The sequence below is a fragment of the Nicotiana tomentosiformis genome, chromosome 2 (assembly GCF_000390325.3).
Source record: "Nicotiana tomentosiformis chromosome 2, ASM39032v3, whole genome shotgun sequence".
NCBI classification, from domain to species: Eukaryota; Viridiplantae; Streptophyta; class Magnoliopsida; order Solanales; family Solanaceae; genus Nicotiana; species Nicotiana tomentosiformis.
The window spans coordinates 72178036-72197671 of record NC_090813.1 but is presented as its reverse complement, the minus strand read 5'-3'; the positions used below and the strand labels follow the sequence as shown (position 1 = coordinate 72197671).

Genomic DNA, 19636 nt, shown 5'->3' with positions numbered 1-19636 from the left:
ACATATAATTCTTCCAAATAATTCTCTTTCAAATATAATTTCTTCAAATAAATATTTTTCAAATATACTTCCTTTAAATAAATTTCTCTCAAATATAAATTCTTTAAATAAATATCTTTCGAATGTAATCCTTTCGAACAAATCTTTTTTGCATAAAAATCCTTCCAATTACACATTTTGAATATAATTCTTTCAATTAAAAAGTCACCATGTGACACTTCATTTCATAATCAATCAACTACGGGTCTTAGCCCATTTTCATATTTTTCATAAATACGGGTCTCAGCCCATTTCTCATATTTTCATTTCATAATTGCCTTCTTGCTTGAATTGACCTCTAGACAGCTCAAATCTATCCAAATTAATTGTATAACTTCATTAAAATTCATCAGAAATAATTCCGGATAATAATACGTTGACTTAAAAATTTATTCCAAAAAGTCAAGAAAAGTCAACGCGGAACCCGCCCTCGAAACCCAATATAATTTTAATGAAATTCGAATACCCATTCTGATACAAGTTCAACAATACCAATTTTATTGAATTCTAATAACAGCTCGACCTCAAAATCTTAAATTTTCGTTTTTGGAAGATTTTACAAAAATCTTGATTTTCCTCCATTTAAATCCGAATTAAATAATGGATTCAAATGCATAATCATGAAAATTAATCCCAAAAATCCACGCAAGAATCTCTCCAAAAATCGCCTTCTACCGAGCTCCCAATTTGATTTTGTGTTATGAACTCAAACCCCCATTTTGGAGACTTTTAACTCTGCCCAGATGACTATACATCGCGATCGCGGAGATTGGGTCGCGATCGCGGAGAAGAGAATTGAGGCTGCCAAGAAAGACCCTTCGCGATCGCGAGTGAAGGGACGTTAACACGATGAACAATGGGCAGGAGCTTACGCGAACGCGGGGCAATTGATGCGAACGCGAAGAAGAAATAGCCAACAGCCCCCAGCTCCTAATTTCTTCTACGCGAACGCGAAGAGAGAGCTGCGAACGTGAAGAAAGGAAAGGCAGAAGTATGCAATCGCGGAAGTAAGCTCACGAACGCGAAGGACAAATAATCCTCCTTCCAAAATAACACTACGCAAACGCGAACTGGGGGACGCGAATACGGTGAACGAATGTGCAGAGCTACGCGATCGCGAGGCATATTACGCGAACGCGAAGAAGGAAATTGAGGCGATCAGCAGAGACACTTCGCGAATGCGAAAGGATCTTCGCGGTTGCGAAGAAGGACATCAGACACCAGAACCAACAGTTCAAAAATAGAAGAAAATGGTCCGTGGCCCATTTGAAACACACCCGAAGCCCCTGGAACCCTGTCTAAACATACCAACAAGTTTCATAACCTAACACGGACTCGCTCGAGGTCTCAAATCACATCAAATAATGCCGGAAATATGAATCACACCACGAATCGAACTTATGAACTTCCAAAACTTTCAACTTCTAAAACTCGTGCCGAAACTTATCAAACCAACCCGGAATGACGTCAAATTTTGTTGGTGAGTCCCAAATAACATAACTGAGCTGTTCCAACTCTCGGAATTGCATTCCGACCCTGATATCAAAAATTCAACTTCCGGTCCAAAACTCCAAAAATTTGACTTTCGCCATTTCAAGCCTAAATCAGCTACAGACCTTAGATTCACAGTCTGAACATGCTCATAAGTCTAAAATCACCCAACGGAGCTAACGGAACCGACAGAACTCCATTCCGGAGTCATCTTCACACAGTTCCGACTACAGTTAAAATTCTAAGACTTAAGCTTCCGTTTTAGGGATTAATTGTCCCAAATCACTCCGAATCATCCGTAAATCAAACGCGACCACACCAGCGGGTCATAATATATATTGCGAGGCTGCTCGAGACCTTAAGTCACTGAATGAGGCGTTAATTCTTAAAACGATAAGTCGGGTCGTTACACTAAAGGCTCTAACTGTGTCAAGGTATTAATTAGACCAGCTATAACTGACGATAATGATGATCACTCCACATATAATGTAGTTTATGATGAAGTTATCGAGAAAGCTCTTTCTTTAACTTATACCATCATTCTTAACAGTAAGTTTGACGTACACCTTGTTCATTGTTTGTATTCTTCCATTTTGTATTATTGTCATTCTAGCAATGTAACATATGCTCATTATGATATTATGACGTGTTATACTTGCAGATTACATCTAGATGGCAAAAAGGTTCAACATCAATGCAATTACTCTAGAAACAGAAGAATGGACCTGCAAGGTTCAAGTTTTTGATAAAGGCAGACCTAGAGACAACAAAGAGAAAATGAAAAAATATCAACGGATGATTTTGCAAGATGAAGAGGTGATCTTTAGAGGATTCATAGCTCTGACAATAGTAATTAAATTAATATTATCCTAATTGTGTCTTATTTTGTTACAGGAAAATCAAGTCGAATGCATTATATTCAATGCTGAGATAATGCATTTTGAAGATCTGTTTCGCCCTTCCCATACTTACTTGGTGTCAGTTGCACAAGTCAAAGAATCAAACTATATGTATGGAAATCCACTTAAAAAATTTACATGGACAATTGATAGGTGTACCATTGTTGAGCCAATAGAAACTGTTAATCCTCCAGAAGATCCACTACCGCCGCCAACGGCTCAACAGAAACTGTTAATCCTCCAGAAGATCCACTACCGCCGCCAACACGTCTAAATCTTACACCATTTGCCAACTTTGAATATCAACCCGAGGGATCTGAATTCGGTAATTGAATATTTAACTATCTATGTTGTTTGTTCACCTAAAATTCACATTTATTAGTATTATTATTGTTATTATTACTATTATTGTCTATAATAATTTTCATTATCTATTAACTTATTCATCATTCTTTTTAAACGCAAGATGTGCTCGCCATTGTGCTCAACGCTAACCCCTCAACATATGCCTCAAATGGGAGGAGAATTCAATATTTTATCATCATGGATGATCAGTAAGTATACATGAACCTGTTTTATTGGGTCCAAATAGCAACTGATGATTCAAGTATGATATAGTGTCTCACTTTTCGTATGTTGTCTAGCAATAGCACACAATAAATGAAACTGAGATTCAAGTTGAGGTTGTACCTGTAACGACCCGATCGGTCGTTTTGAGCCCTAGAGTGTCGTTCGGCGATTTGAGGCCATGAGCAACTTCACTTCAGGTATTATGACTAGTACTCATAGTCGGAATTGAGATTCAGGGAGTTCAGAGTTGATTTGGAAAGAAAATCCTCATTTCGGAAGCTTTAAGTTAAAAGAATTTACTAAGGTTGAATTTTTGAGTAAACGATCTCGAAATAGGGATTTGAAGCTTCTAACAGGTTTGTATGATGATTTCGGACATGGGCGCATGTCCAGATCATGTTTTGGATGACCCGGGAGCGTTTCGGCGCCTATTGTGAAAATTGGCATTTTGGAAGAATTTCATAAAGTTGGGTTGAGGTGTATTTCAATGTTATCGATGTCCGTTTGGGATTCCGAGTCTGGTAATAGCTCAGTATGATAATTTTGGAATTGGGAGAGCATCCGTAAATGGATTCGAAGGTCCGTAGGTCATTTTGGAGTCATTTGGCTAAAGCTAGAAATTTGAAGTTTTTTGAGAAGTTTGACTGTAAGTGGACTTTTTGATATCGGGGTTGAAGTTCGATTTCGAAAGTTGGAGTAGGTCTGTAATGTCAAATATTACTTGTGTGCAAAATATGAGAGCTATCGGACGTGATTTGATAGGTTTCGACATCGAATGTAGAAGTTTGAAATTTTAAAGTTTATTAAGCTTGGAATGAGGTGCGATTCATAAATTCGACGTTGTTTGATGTGATTTGAGGCCTCGATCAGGTCCGTATTATGTTATGGGATAGGTTGGTGTGATTAGACAGGGTCCTGGGGGCCTCGGGTGTATTTCGGGATGGTCTCGGACCATTTTCCTTAGTTTTATGATTGCAAGTTTTTGGTGTATCGGGTATGCATCGCGATCGCGAAATGGAGGACGCGATTGCAAAGAGCAAATTGGACTGGAGGGGTCATATGTTCTATGCGATCGCGGAAGTGGACTCACGATCGTGTAAGAGGCAGTTCTGAGCTGGGAAATCACGTCTTCGCGTTCACGAAGCTTGGTCTACGATCGCGTTGTTTTGGATTGTTGTATATCGCAAACGCATGGGAAAGTTCGCGTTCGCGAAGAAGAAGCTTTTGAGCAGCTGGTTGTTGGCCTTCACGATCGCGAGGTGATTTCCGCGATCGCGAAGTGGAACGGCCTGGGCAGTGTTCTTTTAAAATCGGGGATTTGGCTCCTTTTCACTTCATTTCTTCCATAGGAGGCGATTTTGGAGTGTCATTTTCATCATCTACTATGGGATAAGTGATATTTTCTCACTGTGAGTTAAATACTTGGTCTATATATGGATTTAGATATGAACATTTGTAAGAAAATTTGGGATTTGGAAGAAAACCTAGATATTTATGTTTTTGGATTTCGACCACGAATTTGGGCATGGAATTAAGAATAAATTATATATTTGAGTTCGTGATGTTATGGGTAAATTTTATCTTCGAAAACTTTTGGGATCCGGGCACGTGGGCCCGAGGGTAATTTTTATCGACTTTTTGATCGGGGTTAGAAATTGTTATAAATTGGAATATGTTGAGTATATATTAATGGGTTTGCATAAATATTGGCTAGTTTTGGGGCTTTATGCATCGAGTCGAGTTGTTGAAAGGCTCGGAAGCCGGTTATGGAATTTCAAAGCGATGTAAGTCTCCTTTCCAACCTTGTAAGGAGGAATTAACCCCATAGGTGAACTAAATTATTATGTGCTTCTATTTGTGAGGGGCTACGTACACACGAGGTGATGAGAGTCCGTACGTAGCTACTAGCTATGCATACGTCCGGGTAGTTTTAGGCTCACATCATGCCTTGTTGATATTGTTACTGACTTATGTTTATTGTTTGCCTTGAGAGGGAGCGAGATTGAGTCTGCTTATTAAATGTTTTGAAAGAAGTTTAAATTAAAGAACTTATGATTTAAAAGGTTTCATTTGAACTTCCTAATTGCGAAAAGGATTGAGTAATGCTATAATAGCTTAAGAAATCTATATGTTACCGTGTCGCATGCATGTTTCACAAGCGGGGTAATTTCCTTAAAAAGCTACAAGCTAAATTTCCCTTATTTTGAAAAGAATCAAGAAAGAGATATGATTTTAATGTTGAATTTATATTTGACCGCGTTGCAAGTATGATCCGCGAGCGGGGAGATTCCTTAAATTTACATTTGACCGCGTCGCACGTATGATTCGCGAGCGGGCTATTTTCTTCTACCACTCTTATGGGATCGGGCCGTACGCCTCGGCAGAATATATGTACCACACTCTCATGAGAGCGGTCGTTCGCCTCGATAGGTTAATAGATGCATCTATGGTTCGTGCCGTTCGACCCTCGGTAGTGTACAATTTACTTTTATGTTGGATCGGGCCGTACACCTCAGCATTTCCTATATATATGTTACTCTTATGGAATCGTGCGTAACGTTTGGCAAGAAGCCAGTGTATCTGAGGGTTTTTCCCTGATTTGGATTATGACAACCTCTTTGATGAAATCCACTATATCTATATATATGCTCCGGTTACGGAGGGAACTTGCTAGTTGAGAGCTTGAGTAAATTGTAAAGAGGAAAATTGTACTACGTATTTTATACTTGTTTGTTTCCTATATTTTCTCTGTCTCATATTCATTTATTTCTTTACTGTACCTGATATTATTGGACCACTAGTAAGTGTCAAAGTCGACCCCTCATCACTACTTCTTCGGGGTTAGGCGGGATATTTACTGGGTACACGTTGATTTACGTACTCATACTACACTTACTGCACATTTTGTTGTGCAGGCACATATATATTATTTGCCTTGTGGGCGCAGCAGCATGGTTGATATAGGAACTTAGGTGAGCTGCATTTTGTGAGACGATTCGTAGCCAGCAGAGTCTCCTTCAGAGTATTTGTATTTTTCTTTTCTGTCCAAATTTGTATTTCGGATAGTTATTGTATTTTATTTTATCCCCTAGTAAATACTCATGCATTTGTGACACCGGGTTTTGGGATTGATTATGGGAGTTCAGTATTGAGATTGATAAAACTATTATTATTTATTCTGAAAAATCTCATCCTTTACTATTCAATTTGAAGGAAAATATGATTTCAAAAAAAAAAACATTAAAGATGATGACCTAATTAAGTATTTATTGTTGGCTTGCCTGACAGTGGATTCCGGCGCTATCACGACCTTTATAGATTTTGGGTCGTGATAACATGGTATTAGAGGACGAGGTTCACTAAGGTCTCACGAGTCATGAGCAAGTCTAGTAGAGTCTTGCGGATCGGTATGGAGACATTTGTACTTATCTTCGAGGGGCTACAGGGCTGTTAGGAGCACTTCCCTTCTTGATTCCTCATCGTGCAATTTGATTCCTTTGAGGCTTATGCCTTCCTTTCCTTCCTATTCAATCTTGTGCGACGTGAAATGCTGGTTACAAATCGGGAATTGAGGAATTTTAATGGAACTACATATGTGGTGCGGAATGTTTCTCCCTGCGTAGTTGTTTGGGCTATTGTCGTCGCCTTGCGGAAGGATATTCTGTCATTTCAGCTCAGTAATTGTACTTCTGAGAGCTTCGAGGCTATGCACAGGTTGCTATGATGCTCAGGAGTTGTTGTCGCACAATATTGATATGATGGTAGGATGCTTGCCTATGTGTCGGGGCAGTGAATAACTTAGAAAGAGGTTTACTTAGTGCATGGTTACGAGATTCAGTATCTTATTTCGGCTGAGGAAAAGCAATTGGCCTATGAATGTCCAGATTTGGGTTGATGGAGTAACGAGGCTTGGTATTATCTAGTATGATAGAATCTTCATCCGAGGTGTGGTGTCATCATCCTTGATTGAATGTGTTAAGTTCGTCGGTGTTAGGATTTTCTTCGATTCGCCTTTAGGGCAGGGTAGCATATGGGTTCTGTGGTAGGATGACTACACGCCTTGAGAAAGTTTAGAGTGATTTTGGATTCATGGTGGATCGTGACTAGGTCTACGGACTTAATTTGGAATATTAGCTGCTATATTGAGGAAGATTGGGTGTGACAGGAGGGAGTTTCTTCATATGAAGAAGGATACAACATAACTTTGGATTGGAATGTATTGTCATACCTTTAGCTGATGTCCATGAGGAGTGAACAGACCTGTACAACTGATGAATGAGCACGGGCTCAGGATGTGTTCGTAGTTATTGTACCTGGTGTAGCGTCATTGGATGATGTCGGCATGAAATTTCCACAGGTGGGTTATCTCCTGTGAGCAGGTTAGCGGTTGTGTGGTTTTGATGGGGCTGTCACAAAAGAATTCTACTGGTTATCCAGCAAGAGGTCGAATATATGGATGTGGTTAGTGATTCAAAGTGTTCATGAAAGGTCAAATGGAAGGATTTTGAGGAATTTGGCGAGTTGGTTGTGCAAGATCAGTTCAACGATGAAGAAAAAATCTTGGCGGGTTCTAGATTTATGCAATGGTAGCTTCAAGCTAAGTGGGAGAGTACCATTGCCTACGGTTGGATTGCATGGTCGGTTAATTGTGATTTTTTTGATTATCGGCGTATTGGTGGGATATTAGGACTAAGGAAGAGGGCCATCAGTGGTGATTTGGGCAAAGAATCTGAGGAATGTGCGCTATAGTTGGCCTTATTGATTCATGCTCAGACTTTGGGAAGACTCAGGATTTATGCTTCGTGTAGAGGCGAGATATAAGGAAGATAATTCGGCCAGATGCTTCTTTGAGAGGATGCTCATGTGCTAGCAGAGCCTTGGAGTTGATTATATTCGGGACCAAGTTAGAGTAAGTGACTCTCGTTAACGGTCTTAGTGGATTCAAAATTTAAAGTGCGGTGCCTAAGGATTTTGAGTCCGTAGTATGGTTGAGTATCGAGCTTTTGCAGCAGTCTATGGAAAGGGGGCTTGGAGTATTTTGCGTTACCTTCGGGTTGTGGTGTAGCATTGGAGAAATGGAAGAAAATAACTTTGGATTCATAAAAGAAGTATCAGAATGGGTGTACCACTTGAAGATGTAAAAGTGCGCGCAAGGAGGGGTTTGAGATGATTCGTTTGAGACAACGCGGTCTCGTGGAATGAGGTCACTTACGGCAAGTGCGGAATTGGGATTCATTATGTTTTGAATGGAGTCATTACTATTCCTAAGGCAGGTCCGGACGTAAATTAGAAGAAGTCGGATCGGTTAGCAATGGTTGAATTGTCATGATGGTGGCAATGATCGGTTCCTCCGGTATGTTGGGTTATTCATGTGATTTGTGACGGTACGTGCGAGGTTTGACGGTCGCCGTAATTGATCTTATTTGGAAGTTTTTGAGTATTATGGCTTGTTATGTGCAGATGGATCCCGGAAGGGTTATGGTGGTTTAGACCACTACTCGAGGTTGGTATTTTCTGCAGATATGAGGATTCAGTCGCGTGTTGAGATTGTTCTCTTGGAACGAGTTAAGTAAAAGGTTTTTATGTGGTGAAGTGTTTACCCTATTAGTAGTTCGGAAGTTAAGATGAAATTCTTATTTTCTTGTGAATTGGCATAACTAAGTGCAGTGATCGGCATGGGATTCGAAAGTTGAGGATAAAAGTTGCAGTTTGGTGTCGACAAGAATGTCAAGAGCTCGGATGAGTAGGAAAGGATTCAGATGGTTAGAGTAAGCTAGTATTGTCTTTGGCGTCACCTGAGATCGGTGCCTGGTGTAAAGAGGCTTTGCATACTGAATGCGGATTCTTGAATTGCTTTACAGCGTTGGTGTTGCCGGTAGTATGAATGTACAGACTTGTTACCTGATGCGGAAGGTCTTGGGAGCATATTCCACGGGAAGATTGTATAAGTGTGACACGTAGTCACTTGATTGATTTAAGAACGGAAACCAAGTATGAAGATTGTGGTAATATCATTGATTGGGAATTTATGCTGGTGGACGCTCGGTTCATTTGGTTGTGGACTGTGGAAGTTTGTTCCGGTTATGATGGATGTTCTCATGTGTTATGGTAAAAAGGGTTATTATGGATCCTTGAAAGGTTATTAGCCTAGTACGGTGCGATCAGAATCGGTTTGAGGTCTGTGGATGGATTTAAGTGTGAATATGGGCTCTATGTCAGGCCGGATGTGTACATTTCAGCATAGCGCTCCTTATGGAGGAGTATTCGGACGTTGAATGTTATTTCACCGCCGACTATTTCATGTAATACTATATTGTGCCGTGTGAGTTGTGAAACAGCTTGGTGATTTCATATGTGTTGAGGTTCCGCGTAACGATGGTGTTATGTGAGCAGGATGGCTCTCGCGAGTTGGATCATATATCGCACCTTAATTGTGCTCGAGTTTGGTAGCGTATGGCGCTGTCTGTCTCCCTAGGGAAGGTATTATGCACTTAGCATGCTTGTGGCCGATATTCGGGTATTTTGTAATAATGAGCATTCTAGCTCAATAAGTATCTCCTTATACAGATTTTATGTGTGGATCGGGTGGGACGCCACCATGGGTATGTTGTTTGGATCGGGTTGCACGTCATAACAGTGTGTTACTGAGTACAGTTTCCCCTATCTATTATTGTTTGTTTTGCTTCTTATTTTCTGAGGAAGATTCATAACATCCTTATGGCTGTTTAAATTAGTTACGTGGGTTGAGTGGTTCCTTCCAAAGTTCGATTCCTTATGTATCACATTTGAGTTTGTAGCTTGTTGGCACGTTGTGGCATCATATGAAACTTTTGGCAGTGTCTGAGGTGGCTTATTGACTGAGCAGCTTGTACGACTGGATTATTGGATCTGGGATCAGTGCGATCAGATTTATAGGAAGCACATTAAATAGTAAATATTGTTATCCAGTCCAGAGTGAAGTAATGGTTCTTGTCGGGAGGAGAGACTCCATAAATTGTAATTTGGCAGGTGGCTATGAGTTCTACACGTCTTCTCTGTCATGGCGGTATTGCAAGAGTTGGAACCAGACTTATATATGTCATGAGGTACATGGTGAACATCAGATTCGGGGAATGTCGGCTATTATGATCAGAGAATATTATTATGGTTATGCGAATGTTGCGGTGCATGGTGCGAATTCAGCAAAGGTGCAGTCATGTTCTGGTACATCGTGTGGTGATTGATACGGTGTTCGTATGTTAGAAGCAGGCCTGACAGAGAATTCCGGATGTTGGAACTAGGCTCTAAGGCTAATTTGACTAAACAAAAGGGGAATTCTTCAGATTCACTCGAGCCAGTGTGCTCAACTGAGTTGTGGTAGCACGGGTAGGTGACGAGGTGCTAAACAGTCATTTTGGACAACTCCAACGCAGTTCTTAGCACGTTCGAGGATGAACGTGTGTTTAAGTGGGAGAGAATTTAACGACCCAACCGATCGTTTTGAGCCCTAGCGCATTGTTCGGCAGTTTGAGGCCATGAGCAATTTCACTTCAAGTATTATGACTAGTATGCATAGTCGGAATTGAGATTCAGGGAGTTCAGAGTTGATTTGGAAAGAAAATCCTCATTTCGGAAGCTTTAAGTTGGAAGAATTGACTAAGGTTAGATTTTTGAGTAAACGATCTCGGAATAGGGATTTGAAGGTTCCAACAGGTTCGTATGATGATTTCGGACTAGGGCGTATGTTCGGATCGGGTTTTGGATGACCCGAAAGCGTTTCAATGCCTATTGTGCAAATTGGCATTTTGGAAGAATTTTCATAAATTTGGGTTGAGGTGTATTTCAATGTTATCGATGTCCGTTTGGGATTCCGAGTCTAGGAATAGCTCCGTATGATGATTTTGGAATTGGGTCACATCCGGAGGTGGATTCAGAGGTCCATAGGTCATTTTGGAGTCATTTGGCTAAAGCTAGAAATTTGAAGGTTTTTGAGAAGTTTGATCGAAAGTGGACTTTTTGATATCGGGGTCGGAATCTGATTCTGGAAGTTGGAGTAGGTCCGTAATGTCAAATGTGACTTGTGTGCAATATTTGAGGTCAATCGGATGTGATTTGATAGGTTTCGACATCAAATGTAGAAGTTTGAAATTTTAAAGTTCATTAAGCTTGGAATGGGGTGCGATTCATGAATTCGATGTTGTTTGATGTGATTTGAGGCCTCGATCAGGTCCGTGTTATGTTATGGGATAGGTTGGTGTGATTAGACAGGGTCCTGGGGGCCTCGGGTGTGTTTCGGGATGGTCTCAAACCATTTTCCTTAGTTTTATGATTGCTGGTTTCTGGTGTATCGGCTATGCATCGCGATCGCGGAATAGAGGACGTGATCGCGAAGAGCAAATTGGACTGGAGGGTCAGATGTTCTATGCGATCGCGGAAGTGGACTCGCGATCGCGTTAGAGGGAGTTCTGAGCCGGGAAATCACGTCTATGCATTCGCGATGTTTGGTCTGCGATCGCGTTGTTCTTGATTGTTGTATATCGCGTGGGTAAGTTCGCGTTCACGAAGAAGAAGCTTTTGGGCAGCTGGTTGTTGGCCTTTGCGACCGCAAGGTGATTTCCGCGATCGCGAAGTGGAAGAGCTGGCCAGTGTTCTTTTAAAACCGGGGATTTGGCTCCTTTTCACTTCATTTCTTCCATAGGAGACGATTTTGGAGCAATTTTGGAGTGTTATTTTCATCTACTATGGGGTAAGTGATTTCTTCTCATTGTGAGTTAAATACATGGTCTATATATGGATTTAGACTTGAAAATTTGTAGGAAATTTTGGGATTTGGAAGAAAACCTAGAAATTTATATTTTTGAATTTCGACCACGAATTATGGGTAAAGTTTATTTTTGAATATTTTTGGGATCCGGGCACGTGGGCTCGAGGGTGATTTTTATCGACTTTTCGATCGGGGTTAGAAATTGTTATAAATTGGAATATATTGAGTATATATTAATAGGTTTGCATAATTATTGGCTAGTTTTGGGGCTTTGTGCATCGAGTCGAGTTGTTGAAGGGCTCGGAAACCAGTGATGGAACTTCAGAGTGATATAAGTCTTCTTTTTAACCTTGTAAGGGGGAATTAACCCCATTGGTGAACTAAATTATTGTGTGCTTATATTTGTGGAGGGTTACGTACGTACGAGGTGACGAGAGTTCAAACGTAGCTACTAGATATGCCTACGTCCGGGTAGTTTTAGGCTCACATCATGCCTTGTTGATATTGTTACTGACTTATATATATTGTTTGCCTTGAGAGGGAGCGAGATTGAGTCTGCTTATTAAATGTTTTGAAAGAAATTGAAATTAAAGAACTTAAGATTTAAAAGGTTTCATTTGAACTTCATAATTGCGAAAAGGATTGAGTAATGCTATAATAGCTTAAGAAATCTATGTGTAACCGTGTCGCATGTATGTTTCGCGAGCGGGGTAATTTTCTTAAAAAGCTACAAGGTGAATTTCCCTTATTTTGAAAAGAATCAAGAAAGAGATATGATTTTAATGTTAAATTTATATTTGACCGCGTTGCAAGTATGATCCGCGAGCGGGGAGATTCCTTAAATTTTTATTTGACCGCGTTGCACGTATGATTCGCGAGCGGGGTATTTCCTTCTATCACTCTTATGGGATCGGGCCGTTTGCCTCGGCAGGATTTATGTACCACACTCTCATGGGAGCGGGCCGTTCGCCTCGGCAGGTTAATAGATGCATTTGTGGTTCACGCCGTTCGACCCTCGGCAGTGCACAATTTACTTTTATGTTGGATCGGGTCGTGCGCCTCGGCATTTCCTATATATATGTTATCCTCATGGAAGCGTGCGTAACGTTTGGCAAGAAGCCAGTGTATCTGAGATTTTTTCCCTGATTTGTATTATGACAACCTCTTTGATGAAATCCACTATATCTATTTATATGCTCCGGTTACGGAGGGAACTTGCTAGTTGAGAGCTTGAGTAAATTGTAAGAGGAAAATTGTACTATGTATTTTATACTTGTTTGTTTCCTATATTTTCTCTGTCTCATATTCATTCACTTCTTTACTATACCAGATATTATTGGACCTTACTAGGTACACGTTGATTTACGTACTCATACTACACTTGCTGCACATTTTGGTGTGCAGGCATATATATATTATTGGCCTTTTGGGCGCAGCAGCGTTGTCACGACCCAAAATCCCACCACAGGCGTCGTGATGGCACCTAGTCTCTAAGACTAGGTAAGCCGATTTTTATTACATTTTGAAGCCATTTTTTTTATAGAAACTGAATTTAATAGATAATCAAAACCAACAGCGGAACAAATATGAATATAACAACCTCCCAAGATTGGTAGTACTGAGTCACGAACTCTAACTGAATATATGGGTTGATCACGAGGACCGAATATACAATACTATTTGATTAAAAATTAACAGTACAATGAAATGAAAAGACTCCAAGGGACTGCGACGACCAAGTAGCTATACCATGAATTCTTACGATCCAGCATAAACTCTGCCCAAGTTCGATATCTCCAATACCTGGCTATGCACAAAAATATGTAGAAGTACAGTATGAGTATACCAAGGTCGGTACCCAGTAAGTATTAAGACTAACCTCAATGGAGTAGAGACGAGGTACAGTCAAGACACTCACTAGTCTAATAACCTGTGCAATATGATATATAAAATAATAGAAAACAAGTAACAATGATTACAATAATAATCAACCAGTGATATACACAGCAGGGTGACAAGAACACCATAAATATTGCGCAATAAATAATGAATACAAGTACAACCAATTAATCAAGTCCTTCCAATATAAATCTTTCGCCTATATGCTTTTCAAGTAGAAATCTTCAGGATATAATCCTTTCAAATAAATCTCTTTCGAATAAAAGTCACCCTGTGACACAGCATTTCAAAAATAAAAAATGCAGGTCTCAGATCACTTTCATATTTTCACGGCACCTCGTGCCAATTTCTCTATCACAACTGCACGGACAACTCACGTGCCAAATGTCATCATCATTTAACCACGACACCTCGTGCCCACATTTCATATCACAACTGCACGGACAATTCACGTACCAATATATCAATGTATATAAGATCCGCAGGATCAATTTATTTTCAATAAAGTAAGTTTACAATTTTTAAACCAAGTAAGAAATCATCAAAGAAATGAGTTTATTTTTTTTGAACTCGTTTGGATGAAGAAAATGACATTTCAATTAAAATGAAGCATCCGATGACTACTAATTTGGATGTAAAATTTATTAAATTAAAACATAATAGAAATTTCTTTTATTCGAAACAACTCAAATCCCGAAAATCAGTAAAAACCATAAACACAAATCCGCAGAGTCTTGTACAAAGAGCCAAAGCCAACACAATACAACAAGAAATACAAAACACATAATAAAATCAAATAATGCATCACGGAAGAACACAAGAATTTACATATCACGGAACATAACCAATGGCAAGTGCAACCATAGAAAAGTATCAACAAAGGGTACTCCCGAGGTACCGCCTCGTAGCCCAAATCATAAATAAATTTCAACAACAACAATGCCCCCAGGCCATCACAAGTCATCACAAATCAATCCCCGACATAGCCCACCTTGTCTCGCTACGTGCACAATAAATAAGTATTACCCACCTTGTCTCGCCGCACACGCATAACAATATTCCCACCTTGTCTCGCCACATGCGCAAACCCACAAATATGTATAAATATCCCGCCTTGTCATGCCGCATGTGCATAGATCAATAGTAATAATAGCACGGTAGAAACCTCGTGCAAACACCCGAACATAACACCCATAATATAATGTGCCAATATCACATCTCATAAACTTCACCTCAAGTGCTCAAATATTACAACATAGCATAGATTGCACATCAAATGCTCAATTATTACAATATATCACAGATTTCACATCAAGTGCTCAAATATTATAACTTATCACAAATTGCACATCAAGTACTCAAATATTATAAATTATCACAGATTGCACGTCAAGTGCTCAAATATTACAACTTATAATAGATTGTACATCAAGTGCTCAAATATAACAACTTGCCACAAATATCAATAATACCTTATTTTTCACAATAAGGAGACCATGGCTCGACCATAATGTGCACAAAAATCTTAACAAAATATCTGAAAGTAAACAACTCAACAAAATAATATTTCACATAAAAATAAAGGTGGCAATCACACCAAATCATCATGTAAAAACAATTTCAACAAACAAGGATCTAGGCATGACAAATAGAGGATTTAATAAGTGCCAATTATTTTTAATTTAATACATAAGGGCATTTAAGGATTTTTAATCAATGCAATTTGCACATATAAACCAAGTACGTACTCGTGACCTCGCGTACATGGTTTTCAATTATACAAATTGCACATAAGACTCAATGCCTAAGGAAACATTCCCCCACTCGAGGTTAGGCAAGACACTTACCTTTTTGAAGTTAGGCCAATATTCCAAAATAGGTTTCTCACGTGAATTGACCTCCGGACGGCTCCAATCTTTCTTGAGCCTTACTTACATTACTACGAGGTTCCAAAAATTCTAGAAACTTCAATCTATTTAGAAACATAACAAAACTGAACCATAATTAGGAAGATTTTCATGGTTTCAGCTCATTTGAGCATTTTATCAAACACTAGGTGTGCAAATTTGGTTACAAGGTTCTTCTACAAGATTTCCTTCATTGCACAATCCAATCTTTACTTATTTGATCTCAACAATCTTCATACAAACCTTTTTGGTACAAGAATGTATACATAATACTCTTACACCCAAGAATCATACTCCCAATCACCAATATTTTACCCCAAACTCGAAATTGAAGACTAGAGGTTGAATCTTACCTCTTAAATGAAGATCTTGTGATTAGCTTCCTTGATTCTTGAAGATTGGATGATTAGAATGTTAGGTTGCCTCCTTATCTCTCTAAAGTGCCCTTACCTGTAACGACCCGGCCAGTCGTTTCGGGAGTTATAGCCATGTTTTCCCATTTCCATTTCCTTTATTCTCTTAAGCTATATTATGATATACCGGGTTAGTTGGTTCGGGTCCGGAGTGGTTTCGGAGTGGAATGAGACACTTAGTCTCTAAAGTAGAAGCTTAAGTTAGAAAAGGTCAACTAGATGTTAACCTATACGTAAACGATCTCATATTTGAATTCTGATGATTCTGTTAGCTCTATTAGGTGATTTTGGACTTAGGAGTGCATTCGGAATATGATTTGGAGGTCCGTGGTAGAATTAGGCTTGAATTGGCGAAATTGGAAATTTGGCGATTTTTGGTCGGCAGTGAAAAATTTTATATCGGGGTCAGAATGGAATTTCGGAAGTTGGAATAGGTTCGTAGTGTCATTTGTGATGTGTGTGCAAAATTTGAGGTCATTCAGACATGGTTTGGTTAGTTTTGGCATCGGTTGCCGAATTTAAAAATTTAGAAGTTCTTATGCTTGAATCCGAGGGTAATTTGATATTTGGATGTTGTTTTGACTGATTCGAAGGTTCGACTAAGTTTGTATGTTGATATATGACTTGTTGGCATTTTTTATTGAGGTCCCGAGGGCCTCGAGGTGGTTCCGGGTGGTTAACGGATTTGTCAAAGTTGGAAAATACAGCCGAAGCTGCTGCTTCTGCTATTTCCGCACCTGCGGGAGGAAGACTCGCAGGTGCGAGGCTGCTGGTGCGCATGGGAAGTCCGTAGGAGCGGGCAATGCTGGGCTAGGCAGGATGCACAGGTGCGAGTTGAAGGTCCCATCTGCGAGCCCGCAGGTGCGAAACCTGGGGCGCAGATGTGGAAAAGGGGAATGCTGGGCAGGCTTCACAGAAGCGGAGGAAACGCGCAGGTAAACCTTCGCAGGCGCGGGAATTTGGGCCATAGATGCAGAATCTGGGCTCCTAAGTGAGTTCCGCACCTGCGATGGATTTTCAGCCGGTGCGGTGGCGCAGAAGCGTGAAATTTGTCCGCAGGTGCGAAAAACCTGGGCACAAACCATAAATAGAACCCTTCGCGAATTTGGTTCATTTCCAGTATTTTCAAGTCGGTTTTTGGAGCTTTTGGAGTGATTTTGAAGGCTGATTCAAGGGCTATCAGTGAGGTAAGTTTCTTGAGCCCTAATACTCGTATCTATGGTAATTTCCCGTTGTTTAATCATGTAATTAGTGAAAATGAAGGGGTTAGGGCTTAGGATTTTGGAGAGTTTAATTTAAGGAATTGAGGGGCCAAACGGCGTCGTATTTTGTTAAATTTCGTATGTATGGACTCGTGAGTGGATGAGATTCCTAGTTTTGCAAATTTTGTTGGATTTTGAGACATGGGCCCGGGGGCCGGGTTAAGCCAAATTTGGGTTTTGGGCTAATTTGATAGTTTTCTTATGGAATTCATTCCATTAGCGTATATTGATGGTATTGTACTGATTGTGAATAGATTCAGAGCATTTGGAGGCCGAGTCAAGAGGCAATAGCATTACGGGGTAGAGATTTGACCGGTTTGAGGTAAGTAACGATTGTAAATCTAGTCCTGAGGGTATGAAACCCCGAATTTCGTATCATTTTACTATTTTGAAGTGACGCACATGCTAGATGATGGGCATGTGGGCGTGCACTATTGGGGATTGTGACTTCGTCCGTCCCGTAGCAACTGTGAAGTTGTATATTTTGTTGAAACTATATGATACTTATATGTTTTAGAAAGAGTTTCTATAAATTGGGCTGAATGCCATGTTTTGGGCCTTGTGCCAGTGCTGTTTGGACCCTTAGGGGCCTTTTCTTACTATCCTCTCACTATTTTCGAATGAAAATCTATACTCAGTCATGGTTATACTTGTTTACTGCATAACTCAGTTTTAAGACTCTATTTTGATGCATATAAATGTTGTTTTGGGCCGAATGCCCTATTTTTACTGAAATGCCCTAGTGGCTTGAGAAGTTTATGACTGAGTGAGGTCGAGGGCCTGATTTGTGAGGATATTTATCGGATCGGGATGCACGCCACAACATGTTTGATATAGGCCGAGGGCCTAAGTGATTTATGTCATGATTTGACTTGATATAACGCTTGGGCTGAAGGAGCCCCTCTGAAGTCTGTACACACCCCCAGTGAGCGAAGGTACCTACTGAGTGCGAGTGCCGAGTGCTGAGTGTTGAGTAACTGGGAGGCATGAGTGATTGTGAGGTATGCCCGAGTGGCAAGAGTGATTGAGAGGTATGCCCGAGGGGCTGTATATGAGTGATGTTTTGCCCGAGGGGCTGTTGTCACGACCCAAAATCTCTTTGTTTACCGTATTTGGTCTCAGACTATTATAGACTATATTTTCCAGACTTGTATTCATATTAGACGCTCATGTACTCAGTGACATCAGGTTTTGGGGAGTGTTTGTATTGTATTTAAATATTATATTTTCAATCTTGAGAGAAATTGTAGTTTATTGAGATTTTCGGCTTGTCTAGTATTGAGATAGGCGCCATCACCACGGGTGAGATTTTGGGTCGTGACAAGTTGGTATCAGAGCCTAGGTTACATAGGTCTCACGAGTCATGAGCAGGTTTAGTAGAGTCTTGCGGATCGGTACAGAGACGTCTGTACTTATCTTCGAGAGGCTGCAGAACCCTTAGGAAAATTTCACTTTCTTGTATTCTGTCGTGCGAATTTGTTGATTTTGGAAACTAAATTTTTGCTATTCTATTCTCTCACAGATGGTGAGGACACGTACTACCGGATCCGACGGTCAGCCACCAATGCCACCAGTGCCACCAGTTAGGGCTGCGAGAGGTCGGGGTCGTGGTAGAGGCCGGGGCTGAGGTAGAGGTCGAGGTGTAGTTCGTACCACAGTTAGAACAACACCTGTTGTACCACCAGTTATTCCAGCTCAGGAGCAGATTCCAAATATAGTTGAGCCGACAAGATCAGCTCAGGCACTAGCTGTGCCCATTGAGATTGCAGGCATTCAGGAGACTTTGGCCTAGATATTGGCAGCCTGCACTGGTCTTGCTCAGGTGGTTTCGGCTCAGGCCGCACCTGTCACTTCTCAGGCTGGGGGAGGTACTTACACCCCTGTTGCCCGTACTCCAGACCAGGTAGTACAAGGACTTCAGATATCGGGAGCGCTACCAGCCCAGCCGCTGTAGCTGCTCAAGCCCTGATAGTTCCTGTTATGGAAGATGATGAGCAGAGGAGGCTTGAGAGATTTGAGAGACTTCGACCTCCACCATTTAGCAGTACTAAGTCATAGGATGCTCACGATTTTCTGGATAGGTGTCAACGGATACTTCAGACAGCGGGTATTCTGGAGACCAGTGGGGTCTCATTCACTACTTTTCAGTTTTCTGGGTCTGCACTCAGATAGTGGGAGACTTACGAGAGACGTAGACCTGTTGGCGCAACACCCCTTAATTGGCATCAATCCTCTGTGGTCTTTTTGGAGAAGTTCGTACCTCAGTCCCGCAGAGAAGAGCTGCGCAGACAGTTTGAGCAGCTTTGCCAGGGTGATATGTCCGTGACGCGGTACAAGATGAGATTTTCTGAGTTGGCTCGTCATGCATTCTGGTTGGTTCCCACTGATAGGGAGAGGATTAGGAGGTTCATTG

General features: G+C 40.6%; 1 protein-coding gene across 1 annotated transcript in view; it reads left to right on the top strand.

Moving 5' to 3' along the window:
* LOC108947660 (uncharacterized) overlaps window positions 1–19636 on the top strand; it is a 58402-nt gene that overhangs the window by 22638 nt on the left and 16128 nt on the right. The window contains exons 2-5 of the mRNA XM_070195543.1: window positions 2203–2346; window positions 2425–2647; window positions 2698–2754; window positions 2896–2983. Of these exons, the coding sequence (XP_070051644.1) occupies window positions 2203–2346; window positions 2425–2647; window positions 2698–2754; window positions 2896–2983 (512 nt within the window). The remainder of the gene's footprint in view (window positions 1–2202; window positions 2347–2424; window positions 2648–2697; window positions 2755–2895; window positions 2984–19636) is intronic.